Source organism: Lemur catta, chromosome 10 (assembly GCF_020740605.2).
Source record: "Lemur catta isolate mLemCat1 chromosome 10, mLemCat1.pri, whole genome shotgun sequence".
Lineage (NCBI taxonomy): Eukaryota > Metazoa > Chordata > Mammalia > Primates > Lemuridae > Lemur > Lemur catta.
This window is the reverse complement of record NC_059137.1, coordinates 47,885,468-47,898,769: the sequence shown is the minus strand read 5'-3', so window position 1 is coordinate 47,898,769 and position 13,302 is coordinate 47,885,468. Positions and strand designations below refer to the sequence as shown.

Here is a 13,302-nt window from a genome sequence, read left to right as displayed (position 1 = left end):
TTATTGTATTCTTCTCATTTTCCTAAATCATCATTTTTGCTTCTAAATGAGCATAGTAACTAAGCTATCATGAGCACCTAAATTTTCTGCTGCTACTCAAATGACCTAATTATTATACTATGGAATCTGTCTTTCCTTTAACAACTTAAATAACAGCCTAAAAATCTACAGATTCCTTAATGATTTCATTTCCTTCTTCTCATTACTTAAGGAAATGCATTTCTCAGCCACACCTTACTTCATGCTACCACTTTATGGTTCAGCATTCATTCTCTTCCCTCGTTCTTTATTATGAAGCTGTCTGAAAACTAGTAAGGGAAAGGAGGAAAGCCAGTAAGACTACTCACATCAGATTTAGAGGACATATTCTCCTCCACATCTGAATCATTAGGATCCACAATATCATCAAATGGTGGTAAAGTTGATTTCTTCTTCTCTGATGTCTCACTTTCAATTTTGACCTTTCCCATCTTGACATGGGATTTATCTTTTATCTGTTTTTTGTCAGCAGAACAAGTTAGTATCAGTGGTGGTGCGCTAGAAAAACTTTTAAATAAAGCCTCTGAGCTACTCTTTTTTCTTTTTTTGGCTGAGAGTTCTTCAGAATCTGAAATGGGTGGCCTTTTACTAGGAGCCTTCTTATCTTGTTGTCCACTGGTGATGGTGAGTAAGTTACTGTCTGGTTTTGGCTCTTTTGACATGGGTTTAGGTTCCTTGAAGGCCATCTTAGGAACTATTTTCTCTTCTTTCAGTGGTTTATTTTCTTTGGGTTTCTTAGAGGATTCTTTGGAAGATTTGTTGTGATCCCTGGAAGGTTCTTTGAAGGCACTTTTATGTTCTCTGGAGTCTTTAGAAGGTTTTTCCTTGTGCTCCTTCATTAATTTGTGAGGCTTTGAAAAACTGGTACTACTGCTGCTGCTGCTGCTGCTGCTGCTACTGCTGCTGCTACTGCTGCTGCTGCTGCTGCTGCTACTGCTGCTGCTGCTGCTGCTGCTGCTGCTACTGCTGCTGCTGCTACTGCTGCTGCTGGTATGAATGCTCCTATTAGGGTCCTGCAACAAGGGGAGAAGAAAATGAAACTCTCAAAACTAAATAGCAACAAAGCGTCAAAAGCCAATTTCCTTGAGTTATATCTACATAAAATGATCCTTTGGTTACTCTCAAGCTATCTCTAAAATACCAAAAATATTTTAATATAAACCAACAACCACAATTTAACAGGTGGGGAATAGTCTATGTGAGAAACAGAGTGAGAAAGATTTACTATCAAAGAATTTAATGAGGCAAGCTGTTTTCTTAAATCGTTCAAAACGTGGAGTTTTAAAACATTTCAATTCAACAATACCTGTCTTAGAAGAGACCAAGATGGATAACACATGTCCCCCGCTAATAACTATGACACATCTATGATTGATAGTTGTGTTAAGAGTCACCTATAAAGTGCTAAGACAACCAAAAGAAGGGGACGATTTAATTCTATTGGGGGCATGGAGAGAAGACTCATAATTCATAAAAATTTCTAAAGAACTAACACCTGAATTAAGTTCTAGAGGATAAGCAGGTAATTACTAGAAAGAGAAGAATTAAAAGGCACTTAGAGATCAGGGACCAGAATAATCGAAAACAACAGAGAGCAAAGCACAGACTGTATTTGGGGAACAATACCCAGCTACAATATAAGATTAAGGAGGAGGCAGAAAACGGACCAGCTTACATAGTGAGGCCAGGTCATATTAAATTTTAAATGGCTCTGCAATATAAAGAATCACAAGACCCAAAAAAAGAAATAAAATAATTGTCAATTTGAGATAAAAAGGAATTATTTTTATGCTACCCAAAATTTCATGAGTTAAGGCATATGTCTCCCACCCACTAGGCGAGGAAAAAAAAAGGAATCTAAGAGAACAAAGATTACACCTAACCATCAAAGGAATTAGAAAGTCTTTAGCAACTACTGTAGTGTAATCATGAGAAATGCCTATTTCATTTTAAACGCTATCAATTTTTCACTCATATAAACACATCAGAATATATAACCTATATGTAATCTTTCTGTTTAGGAACAAAATCTAAGTCCATACTTACCGTATTTGTGAACCTCTACCATTAATAGTAAGAATAAGAAACAGAAGTAGATCCTGGACATGTAAAAATCCACACCAATACTAAAAGAAGAGCTCTTTCTTGCTTACCTCCAACTCCTAATGGAACCAAAGACAAATAAATGCCCAAATTTTCAACTAGAATTTACATCTTCAGGCTTGCTTATTATCTTTCACCTGTAACTCACCCACTTGAGCCCAATGATATGTAAACCAACCCTATATTCCTTAAATATCTAGCATGATACAGAAAAGACAGTAGCCAGGGGCTATGCTTTTCACTAAAATCAACAATCTACTGACTGGATCTACGCAAAAAACAAAAAAATGTATATATGTGTATGAATAAGCATTAGAAAGTAATACCCAAAATGAAAAATTATTGTTCTATATTAGTGGGAACATATATTTTTGTTTCTTACAAGTTTTTTTGTCTTATTTTCTCAATGACAAAATGACATAGACCAAATTATACCATTTATTTTCTCAAGTGAGCAGTTGGTTTCAAAATTCTAAAATGGATAAAGTTACTATGCAAAGACATGCTTTTACGCATCAGACTAGATGATTCCTTACAAAACATAATATGAGATTTAAAAGCAGAATGCTAAAGACAGGATTCATGTTACTGAAACTTCATTATTTTATAAATTCTATTATAATACATTTCCTGGCATGTTAAGCAATACTATGAATAATTAAAATAAAGTATAATGGACAAACTGAATTAAGGAATAACATTTTGAAATCTAGTATCTCTGAGGTTTTTTTTAATTGGTCTGTTGACTCGCTGAATTTTGGCAATTTGCAGTCAGTATTCTAATTATGGCTTTAGAACACCCAAGCATTGCTGTTTAACATTCAACAAATTTTTACAAATGTAACTTTTAAAAACACAATTTTTAACCTACCAATAAATTTCTAATGTTAAGCATTAAAATAACTGTAACATTCCAGCATGGGGCTGGGGGGGGGGAACAAAAAAAATTCTATGGGGTTCTTCCACGATTTATTTTTAAAATTCTTTTGTAGAACAAACTGGAATTCTTAATATAAGGTAAACAGTAGTATCTGACACACCTTCTTGTGTCAGAGAAAGTTTAAGTTCTTCTCTTAATTACACGCATATAATATTAGGTACAAACCCCCAGAAATATAACTTTTTACTGCCCACATTGGTCTAGGTCTTTAATGTCTACTGTTACCTTTTCACTCCTTAATGAATCTTGTAAGTGACCCGATCATTCTTGTTCCCCTCCTTTTTCATAATTACCACCTCAAACATCTTTTCTTAAGCTAAGAAAACCCAAAGTTAAGAGGATAAATATATTTCTAATAACATCCTAGACCAATAAAATTTAGAAAATAAAAAGAAGAAAGAATGGTTTCTATCACATAGAGCAGCATTTTCTTTGACCCGGGCCTGTGATAAATGGCAAAGTCCAAATACTTATCACTCATCTCCATGCTCATACATGTAATCAATGTAAAATAGTGGCTTACATACACAATCAGGCACTAAATTGTTTCTGACACAGAATAAAAGCTTTCACTGACAGTCAGCCTATCTATCCCATACATATATATACATATGTAAACACATACATATATATATATATGAGATCTAGTCAATGGCTTTTTAAAATTTTTACTGAACCATTAACCTCAGCATTAAATGCTACTGAGCAGCACAGACTAATTACCATTCAATGTGAAGTTTACACATGTATAATTCAAATTCTCTTTGCCAGAGGCTGATTAGGACAAACTGAATATCAAGCAATCCAACCACAGAGAGCATGAGTGCATAATTCACATCTCAAATATTTAAGGCCAATGACTATTTAAACATAAATATACATATGTTTGCACTAACTTTACAACCTGTGAATATAGGGTACAGTATTTTCTTTCTTCCATTCAGATTCTACTGAATACTTCCTTGTTTTAATTTTCTCAAACAGAATAGATCTCTTTAATGTGTAATCTCTCGTAATACTACTTGTCAGCAACTCTAGTAGACGACTTGACAGAATGAAGTTCTCGGATTATATGTGGCTTTCAATTTCCATGTTATCTCCACATCTACTTCCCAGTAGCACTGGTAAGTCAAAGCTGATTCTTGGCTCCTATTTCTTCCCTCTAGCTAGCCCTCTTATTTTTGGTGGCTGTTCTACTTTAACTGGCTTCTGCATTGTACAAGATTTTCAGATCAATCACTTTTTGTTCCATAAAATTTGCATGTGGACAAATAAATTCTCCCAGATGAGTTTTATTTGTCAAAACCAGCAAACATTCCTAGAAGAGTTTATTTGTCCAAATTGCATTTTATAATGACACTTCCTAAAAATTGTAGGAATTGTGTGGTCCAAGAGGTTATGCATTTGAAGGGGTAGGGAAAACCATGATAGTCGAAGTTAGCTTCCAAAATAAAAGTCTCTTCTGTAATGTCATCAAACACATGATGAATACCGCAAAGGGATGATATACCATCTGAGACTACACATAAAGTATAAAAATTCAGGATTCGGGGTTGGGGGCAGTGAGCGAGCCTGAATTTGATTTACCTCCCCGACTTCAATCCCAGATCCACCCCATTTACCTCTCTTGAACCAGTCAGCTCCAGGGCCAGCAGGCAGTGAGCCTGAAGAATGTGGCCATGGGCTTATAGATATCTTGAGAGAGAGCTGGTAGAGGACTTGCTCTGCTCTCAGCTCCAAGTAGATCCAAAAGAAGTTTTTTTGGTTTTTGTTTGTTTGTTTTTAAGAAATGGTGTCTCACTATGCTGCCCAGCCTAGAGTGCAGTGACACAGGTACATTAATAGCAGCTCACTGCAGCCTTAAACACCTGGGCTCAAGCCATCCTCCTGCCTCAGCCTCACAAGTAACTGGGACTACAGGTGCAATCTACCTTGCTCCAGCTTCCAGAAGAGTTTTGCATGTAGATAACTGCACTGCAAGTGTGGCCAGCCTTCCTGGCCCCAAAGGCACTCATTTAATAGGAGGGGAGAGTTCACTCTGCTCCTAGGGCTGGGGAATGCGAGGAGACCAGACAGAAGGTATAGTCCCCCCGATATACAGACAAGTAACAGATAACATGCCTACTGCTGCAGGGCAGGTTAAGATGCCTGTACCTTTCAACACTTATGAGATTACAAGAGCCTAAGGTCCCCTAACAGCTCAACCTGAACCCCACTATAGGGTGGGAGGGAATGAAAGGGAGTAGATATAACAGATCTTCTGGAGGAGAAAGATGAAATACTGAGGTCAAAAGCAGTATGACTACTTACAGACAATCAAGTGGAGCACAAGAAATAACTGCTAGAAAAAAAATTTTAATTAAAATTTAAAAATTAAAATTTTTAAGCTGAGTAAGTTAGCAGATAAAGGAGAGGATAGACTCTAACTGGCAGTATGAAAGATCAACTGAAAGAAATTTCAAAGCATAAAGTAAAAAGAGATGAAAATCATAATAGAAAAAAGAGAAGAGACTTGAACAGATCAAGGCAACCTAGTATACCAGCCATAGGAAGAGTTTAAGAAGAGTCTACAGGAGGAGGTAACAAAGAGATAGAAGCAGCAATAACTAAAGTAATATGGAAGAAAATTGTCATGAACTAAAAAAACGACTGAATTACAATTTCACAGGGTTCTCCAAGATCCAGGAAAGACTAACGATAAATGACATACACCCAGGAACATCACACTAAAGTTCCTATATTTTAAAAAGAAAAAGAAAAACTGACACATTATCAGAAAGAATAATTACTTAAAACTGAAAAAGAACCAAATTAACATTGTACTTCTTATTAATAGTATTGGAATTCAGAAGAAAGAACAATCATATTGAGATGGCTGGGGAAAAAGTACAACACAAACATCCTCCACACAGTCAGTGTGAAAGAAGTATGTGCCAAAATCTAAGGACTCAAGGAGGACGTCAGCCACCACCATATCAAAGGAAAGGACTTCGGAAGAAATTCTAGCCAAACCATAACTGAATCAGAAAAAAGATCTTTTATGTGTGAGAAGATTGTGAGAGGGAGAAACAGGCACAATGTACCTTGCACTTTATGCAAAATTAAATCTAAATGAATAATAAATGACACAGATATGTAATGTAAGTGATCCATGTAAATTCCTGACACAGAAAAGTCTAACAATCTGGACCTAAAAAACTATATTATCTCCACAGAAATTTAGGAACAGAAGAGGAGAATTAGAGTGTCAAGGTGAAGGAAAATGATGGTATCTTTTTTCATGTTACAGTAGAAGAAAAATTCAATTATGAGCAATTGAAAGGGAAGGCAGCCAATAATAAACTAGAAAAGTGAAGAACTCCCACATAAACATGAGAAAATAGGGAAAAAAATCAACTTGAAATATTAGCAAAATTAAGAAAAATGAAAAAAGTCACAAATATAAATAACGAACAAGGTAAAAAGAAAGTAACAAGATCAAGTATCACTCAGAATAAAAATGAAAGAACTGAATTTCCCCACTGGAAGGTAAACTGTCAGACTGGGCTAAAAAGACAAAGGTCAGATATATATTTTCAAAAATCAATGTAAAAATCTGCCAAACTATATAATTTAAAATGACAAAAATGTATAGTGCTCAAATCAAATAAGTGACCACCTCCAAAAATGGTGGTAAGGGAGGTTATTGTATAAGAAAACCAGAGGAGAATCGTATAAAGTCCTCTATAGGAGGTAATCAGGAAGAGATGGAATGTGAGGGATTTAGCACAAATACAAGACAGCAATAAAAAAAAAAAAAACAATTTTAAAAGATACAAAAATAAATGGCTGTGCAAGAAAGAATATCTAACAAAAAGAAACAACTTAGCCATGAATAAACATTTTACCTAGTCATAACAGTAAACAATGTTTACTGATTTTCAACTTTTAGAAATTAATTTACTCAGTTCCACCACTTACTAAGTAACTTAAATTTCCTTATTAGTAAAATAGGGACCCTAATGTTACCTATACCATTAAGGTCAGCTTGATGGAACTTAATACATGTAAAGTACCTGTGTGTGTATATGTATTATGAATAATATATAAGTAATGTGCCTATCACATAATAGGTGTTTTTGATTCCTACCACCACTACTACTACTATAGACAAGCATAGAAGACCTAACATTTTTATTATATAATACAATGTTATCAACCTTAACAATGGAAAAGTATTTGAATGACAGATGGGAAAGGTAGAAATAGAAGCGGAGAAGGGAAAGAAACTTTAGTATACCCCGAGAATCAAGAGACATTGTCCATGGTTGGTGAAACAAGCAATATAGCTCTCCATTCAATATCTAGAAAGTATAAAAAACACAGAAAGTATAAAGGTATCCAAAGAAGAATTTAAAATGGTGTCACATTGGGGAGAAAAGGAGATGGAACAAATGGATTAGATTCTCATGTAGAAACAGCATAAACATATAGTTTGGAAACTTGTGGCAGTAACCCTAGAGTTTAAAAACAGAAACAGTTAAAGTGGTTCCTTCCAGTAAATGAGAAGGAGATTGAGGGAGATTAGAATACAGGACTTTTGCTTTTTGTTAAACACCTTCCTTTGCTATTTAATTATTTTAAAACATGTACATGTATTATTTTGATGTAAAATAAATTTCTTCAACCTCACAAATGTACTTTTAAATCACTTTCTTTTCTCTTCCCATTTGCACTTCAGAGATTTTGTGAAATAAATTTTGCATTAGAAAAACACTATTCAACTATGTGAATGGTGTCTTCACATGTTTTAAAAACATTTCAATTTTCCTTCTGATGTTGCCTGAATGTTATCTTACTGTATTTGAGCAAACTGCAACCAAGCACCAAAGCTATAGTTGTAGCATGATACTTAGATTGAATTTCAAGTTTCATATATTTTACCTACATCATTAAATGAAAATAAAGATGATTTTCATCTAAATCATTAGATGAAAATAAAACCTATAAATTATATTCACAATGAAGAAATGGAAACAAATGAAAACAATTTATTTCAACTCTGAAGTGAACAGAAGTAGTAAAATTTTCATTTCCCTATTCTTCTGTTCATAAGTATTTTTTTTTTTTTTTTTTTTTTTGAGACAGAGTCTCTCTTTGTTGCCCGGGCTAGAGTGAGTGCCGTGGAGCCAGCCTAGCTCACAGCAACCTCAAACTCCTGGGCTTAAGCGATCCTACTACCTCAGCCTCCAGAGTAGCTGGGACTACAGGCATGTGCCACCATGCCTGGCTAATTTTTTCTATATATATTTTTAGTTGTCCAGATAATTTATTTCTATTTTTAGTAGAGACAGGGTCTCACTCAGGCTGGTCTCGAACTCCTGACCTCGAGCAATCCACCCCCCTTGGCCTCCCCGTGGGCTAGGATTACAGGCGTGAGCCACCACACCTGGCCTGTTCATAAGTATTAAAAGTAAATCCAATAAATATTTCTTAAATATTAAAAATATGCTGTATCTGCATTTAAACATGAAGTTTAAATGTAAAGTATGAATTGCAAAAATATTCATTTTACAAAGTAATACTACAAATAGACAAAATTTTAAAATGGTTTTTTTCTCAAATGACTAGTTTCAGCTATGTTGTATATACTATAAAGTACTTTTGTTTCAGAATCCAATCTCATTTAAAATTCTCTTATTTATATACTATTCCATGACTTGCTATGGCTTAAGTTCTAAATTATAATTAAGTACTATTAACAGTAAGTTATATTTAGGACACTGGAGTTTCAAGCAAACTTCTGTTTACTTTTGTGGTTTGAAACTATTAATAGAAACTCAAAGTAATAATGCTATCACTTCTCTTTCTAGGTTTATGTATATTTAGCCTTGTATAATTTCTGCTTATTTAAACAAGCTCAAAAATATATTGGCCAGATCATTCCAGCCTTCCTATTTAGTATGAACTGGATTTCTGATAATGAGGCTTGAGAAGCAATTGTTACTTACAGAGAATAGTCCATCTTCAATGTATGTACTAATCACAAAGGAGTGACTGGACATATAACATGAAAAACAGTACCTGATACATAAAAATTCAATAAATGTCCTGCGTAAATTAAAAGCCCAAACAGAGACACATACGAATAACTGGAAAATATAATCAGGTCTGTACTATCTTGTAACCTTCTCTCAATAGTTATTCAACACATATTTATTGAGTCTCTAGCATATGCAAAGGACTATGCTGAAACTGTTAGATATAGCATGGTTTCAGGGAAAATAAGCCTTCTAATTTGGGTAATATGGTGGACTCTTTGGGAGCTCTTATTATAATACAACTGGATATTAGAATTAATTATGACAAAATTCTTCATTGCTGGCCTTATTTAAAAGGCCAAGAGTACATGAAAGAGAAATAGAGAAAAGAAAAAAGAGAAGGAAGGAGTTAAAATGTGAACCACAATCAAGCATGAAAGATGCCATTACCTAAAGGGCGCTTACATGCCTATGTTCTCTTGCGTCTATAAGACCAAACCTGGGGCCTACGGCATATTTGGAAACCTAAACCTCAGAGTCTCAGAGAAACCCAGAAGAACCCTTTAAAATTCTGCTGTTGGGGGGAAAAACATTCTTAATTCAGGATTCCTGATTCCCAAAGTTCACCTAAATCAAATATGAACTCACAATTTTAAAATATCCCTGAACAAAAATAAGCCACCATGATCTGAGGTAAAAGGGCCTTAGGGATCTCAGACATGGAAATCATCAGATACAGAATATAAAATATATATGAAGTGTAAAAAGGAAAAACATTGGAATTCAAAAAGTGACCAAGCAATAAGAAATGAATAACAATCATCAGCCCACTGAAAAGAAACAAAAACGACTTTATGACCGAAAAAGAAACCCAACTGCTGGAATCAATATCTCAATGGATTAAACAGAAGCTTGAACATAGCTGAAAAGAATTAGTGAACTGGAAGATAGATAGGAATAAACTGCCAGAATACACACAAAGACTATTAATTAACAATAGTATACTAAACTCAAGCAAAAGGAAATGGGAAATATAAAAGCTATTGAGAGACATGGAGAACAGAATAAAAATAACAAATATCTAATCAGAGACCCAGAAAGAACAAAAAACACAGGGACACAATGGCTGAAACTTTTCCAAACACGTTAAAAGTCATGAATTCACAGAAAGGTAAGTACAATATAAAAATAATGCTATATGCATAAATTAAAAGGAATTTACTCCTAACAAGGTATTAAAAATGAAGAACACTGAAGGAAAAAGGATTGTAAAAGCAGTAAGAAACAAGAGATCACCCATTAAAAAAAGAACAAGTAAACTAGTGGTATGCTAGAGCCAGCTAACAGAGGCCTCACAAGAACCAACTGTTAAATTTTCAGGAACTTTGTCAGCCAGTTTTTAAACAATAAATGCATTGCAAAAATAAAAATGTATTATATAAATGAAATAAGGCCCAGACCATTATTTTAAATAATATAAAATTAAAAGCAGAGGTTATAGATAATTACAACTCATGACTTTCTAATTGTTTTACTACATATTATTACTTGCTGTATTCTTGAGTAATTATCTCTATCGTATCAGGATGGTGGAAGCACTTCATAATTGTGTGTTCTACACACAATAACTACACACAATATTCTTCCACAATAACTGACATAATATGGTGAGAGTGTTTACACCACTAAAATAAGCAAACACTAAAATTTATGATTCCCCCACCACAGGAGGTAGCTGCTAAATGTCTACTAGCATAACCCTGATCAGACTGACAACAGACTTCATAAAGACAATAGAAAAATATTTCCAAAGCATGAAAAGGAAGTAAATGACAACCTAGAATTGTATACCAGCAAAAACCCCTTTTATAATAGGGGCAATAATCAAAATTTTACAAATTAAAAAAAAAATTGAGAGAATTTACTAATAGGAGACTTTCGGTAAAAGAATTTCCACAAGATTTGCTTCAGGAATAAAAAAAATGAATTTAAGAAGAAATTATGGTAATATAATAAAGCTAAAATTTAAAAACTTTTCCCTATTAAAAAAAAAAGCTCCACATTTGGAATTGTAAAGACACACTTCTAAATAATTCACAGAAATTAAAATTAAATTAAATTGAAGGAAATTAAAGAAGAAATTAAAATGGAAAATTTTAACTTCATCATATTGAATGATAAAGAAAACACTAGATTAATTTTGTGGAATGTAGCTAAAATAGTACCTGGAGGAAAAATTTAAGCCTCTAAGCTCACATGTGAACAAAATAACTGATTATTAATTAACAATAGTATACTAAACTCAAGCAAAAGGAAAACCATAAAATTTTTTTTAAAAAAATTAATAAAATAGTCAACAAGGTTTAATGAAAAGAACTTTGAAAAGAACTAATAAAATTCACAATCCTCTATTAAAGACTTATTAAGACAAAGGAGAGAAAGTGCAAATAAACAATAGGAAGAAAAAATAAGAATATACCTGCACAAGTACAGCACAGACAGAATAGATACAGGTATTACAGATAATTTCATTGTAACAAATGTGGAAGCAAATTTTTAGGGAAATGTAACTTACCCCAAAACTGACTCCCACAACAATATAAAAATCAAGAAGAGTCCTTTATTAATATCAAATAAGGATTTTAAAATCTGCCTACAAAGAAAACATCAAGCCCACAGGCTTTCAGAAGCAAGTTCCAGGAAAAGATAATTTCAATTTTATAGAAATTCCTCTAAAGAATAGAAAAGAGGAAATATTTCCTATTTCATGTGGTTAATATTATCAAACCAAAAAATCCTGCAAAGAGTAAGAGGAAGAAACATATGGCCCAATCTAACTCAAGAATATAAAAGCAAACATTTTGAATAAAATATTAGCACAATTAATTCAATTGTAGGGGGCAAAAAAACCTAAGACAGCAAGACCAAACTGGGCTTAATCCAAGAATTCAAAAGTAGTTCAGCATGACAAAAATGCTTGTCAAGCACCATATTAACAGATTAAAAAGAGAACAAAACCATCTGTTTATCTCAGTAGATACTGAAAAGTTATCTGATAAAATTAAAATCCATCCATTATTTTAAAAAAATGAAAACAAAATTCATTACAAAACAGGGCTAGGAGATAAATTCCTTAGCTTGATAAAGGGTAGCTATGAAAATCTCATGCAAATACTATTCTAAATGGTGAATTATTAGACTCGGTTTCCTCATAATCAGGAACAACATCACTGTTTTACTGATGCTCCTACTGACTCAGGACCACAAAAGGCAGAGAGAAAAAAGGATAGGAAAATTGAAAATAAGGACATATGTCATTATTCATATATGTTTGTCCACACAGAAATACAAAAGACCTATACGGAATGAATACGTTGAGCAAGATGGTTAGAAGCAATAATATGCTAAAGTAGACTGCATATTCACACATCAGCAACAAACAGGAAACATTTAATGCTCATTTATAATAGCAATAAAAATATAAAGCACCCAGGAATAAACAAAGCATAAAACTAGGTAGACCTTTATCACAAATTTCTTAACACTTTAAAGACACTGGATTCTTATGGATAAGAATACTCATCATCCACAGATTCAATGTAATTTCAATCCAAATCCCAACAGAGGTTTTCAAAGAATTTAAACTGATTTTAAAATGTATATGAAAATAAAAGAATAATGTAATAGAACTTGTCATGCCATATAGTAAACCTCCTAATGAAATGAGAGTAATTACAACATGGTGGTATTGCTGCAGAGATCAACAAACTGACCAATGGAACAGAATTGTACACGCTCCGAGACTCACAAATATACAAAAATCTGATGCTTGACAGGGTAGATCATCAGAGAAAGCATAGACAAGTCAATGAAATATGCTGAAACTGGTTTTCTATATAGGAAAAAATTTAAATTAGACCCTTATACCTCATACCATACATAAAATCTCTTCCAGATGTTTGAAAATATTTCAGTGTTAGACAAAACTTCTAAAACATGTCAGAAAAAAAATTCAGGAAAATATCTTTATGACCTTGGGGTATAGGAGAATATACTAATTGGGACATAAAAAGAATTAACCATTTAAAATCTCTGATCATGTTAAAATTAAGAATTTCTATCAAAAGATAAAGTAAAAAAGGCAGTCACTGAGAAAATTAGGAAAAGATATTAACAGTAAACATAATGAACAATGAACTC

General features: G+C 33.4%; 1 protein-coding gene across 2 annotated transcripts in view; it reads right to left on the bottom strand.

The window, feature by feature from the left end:
- The window catches only part of MLLT3 (MLLT3 super elongation complex subunit), a 248,489-nt gene that overhangs the window by 68,044 nt on the left and 167,143 nt on the right, over positions 1-13,302 (bottom strand). For both annotated transcript variants that reach the window (XM_045563658.1, XM_045563659.1), the window contains exon 5: positions 348-1,052. In XM_045563658.1, the coding sequence (XP_045419614.1) occupies positions 348-1,052 (705 nt within the window). The remainder of the gene's footprint in view (positions 1-347; positions 1,053-13,302) is intronic.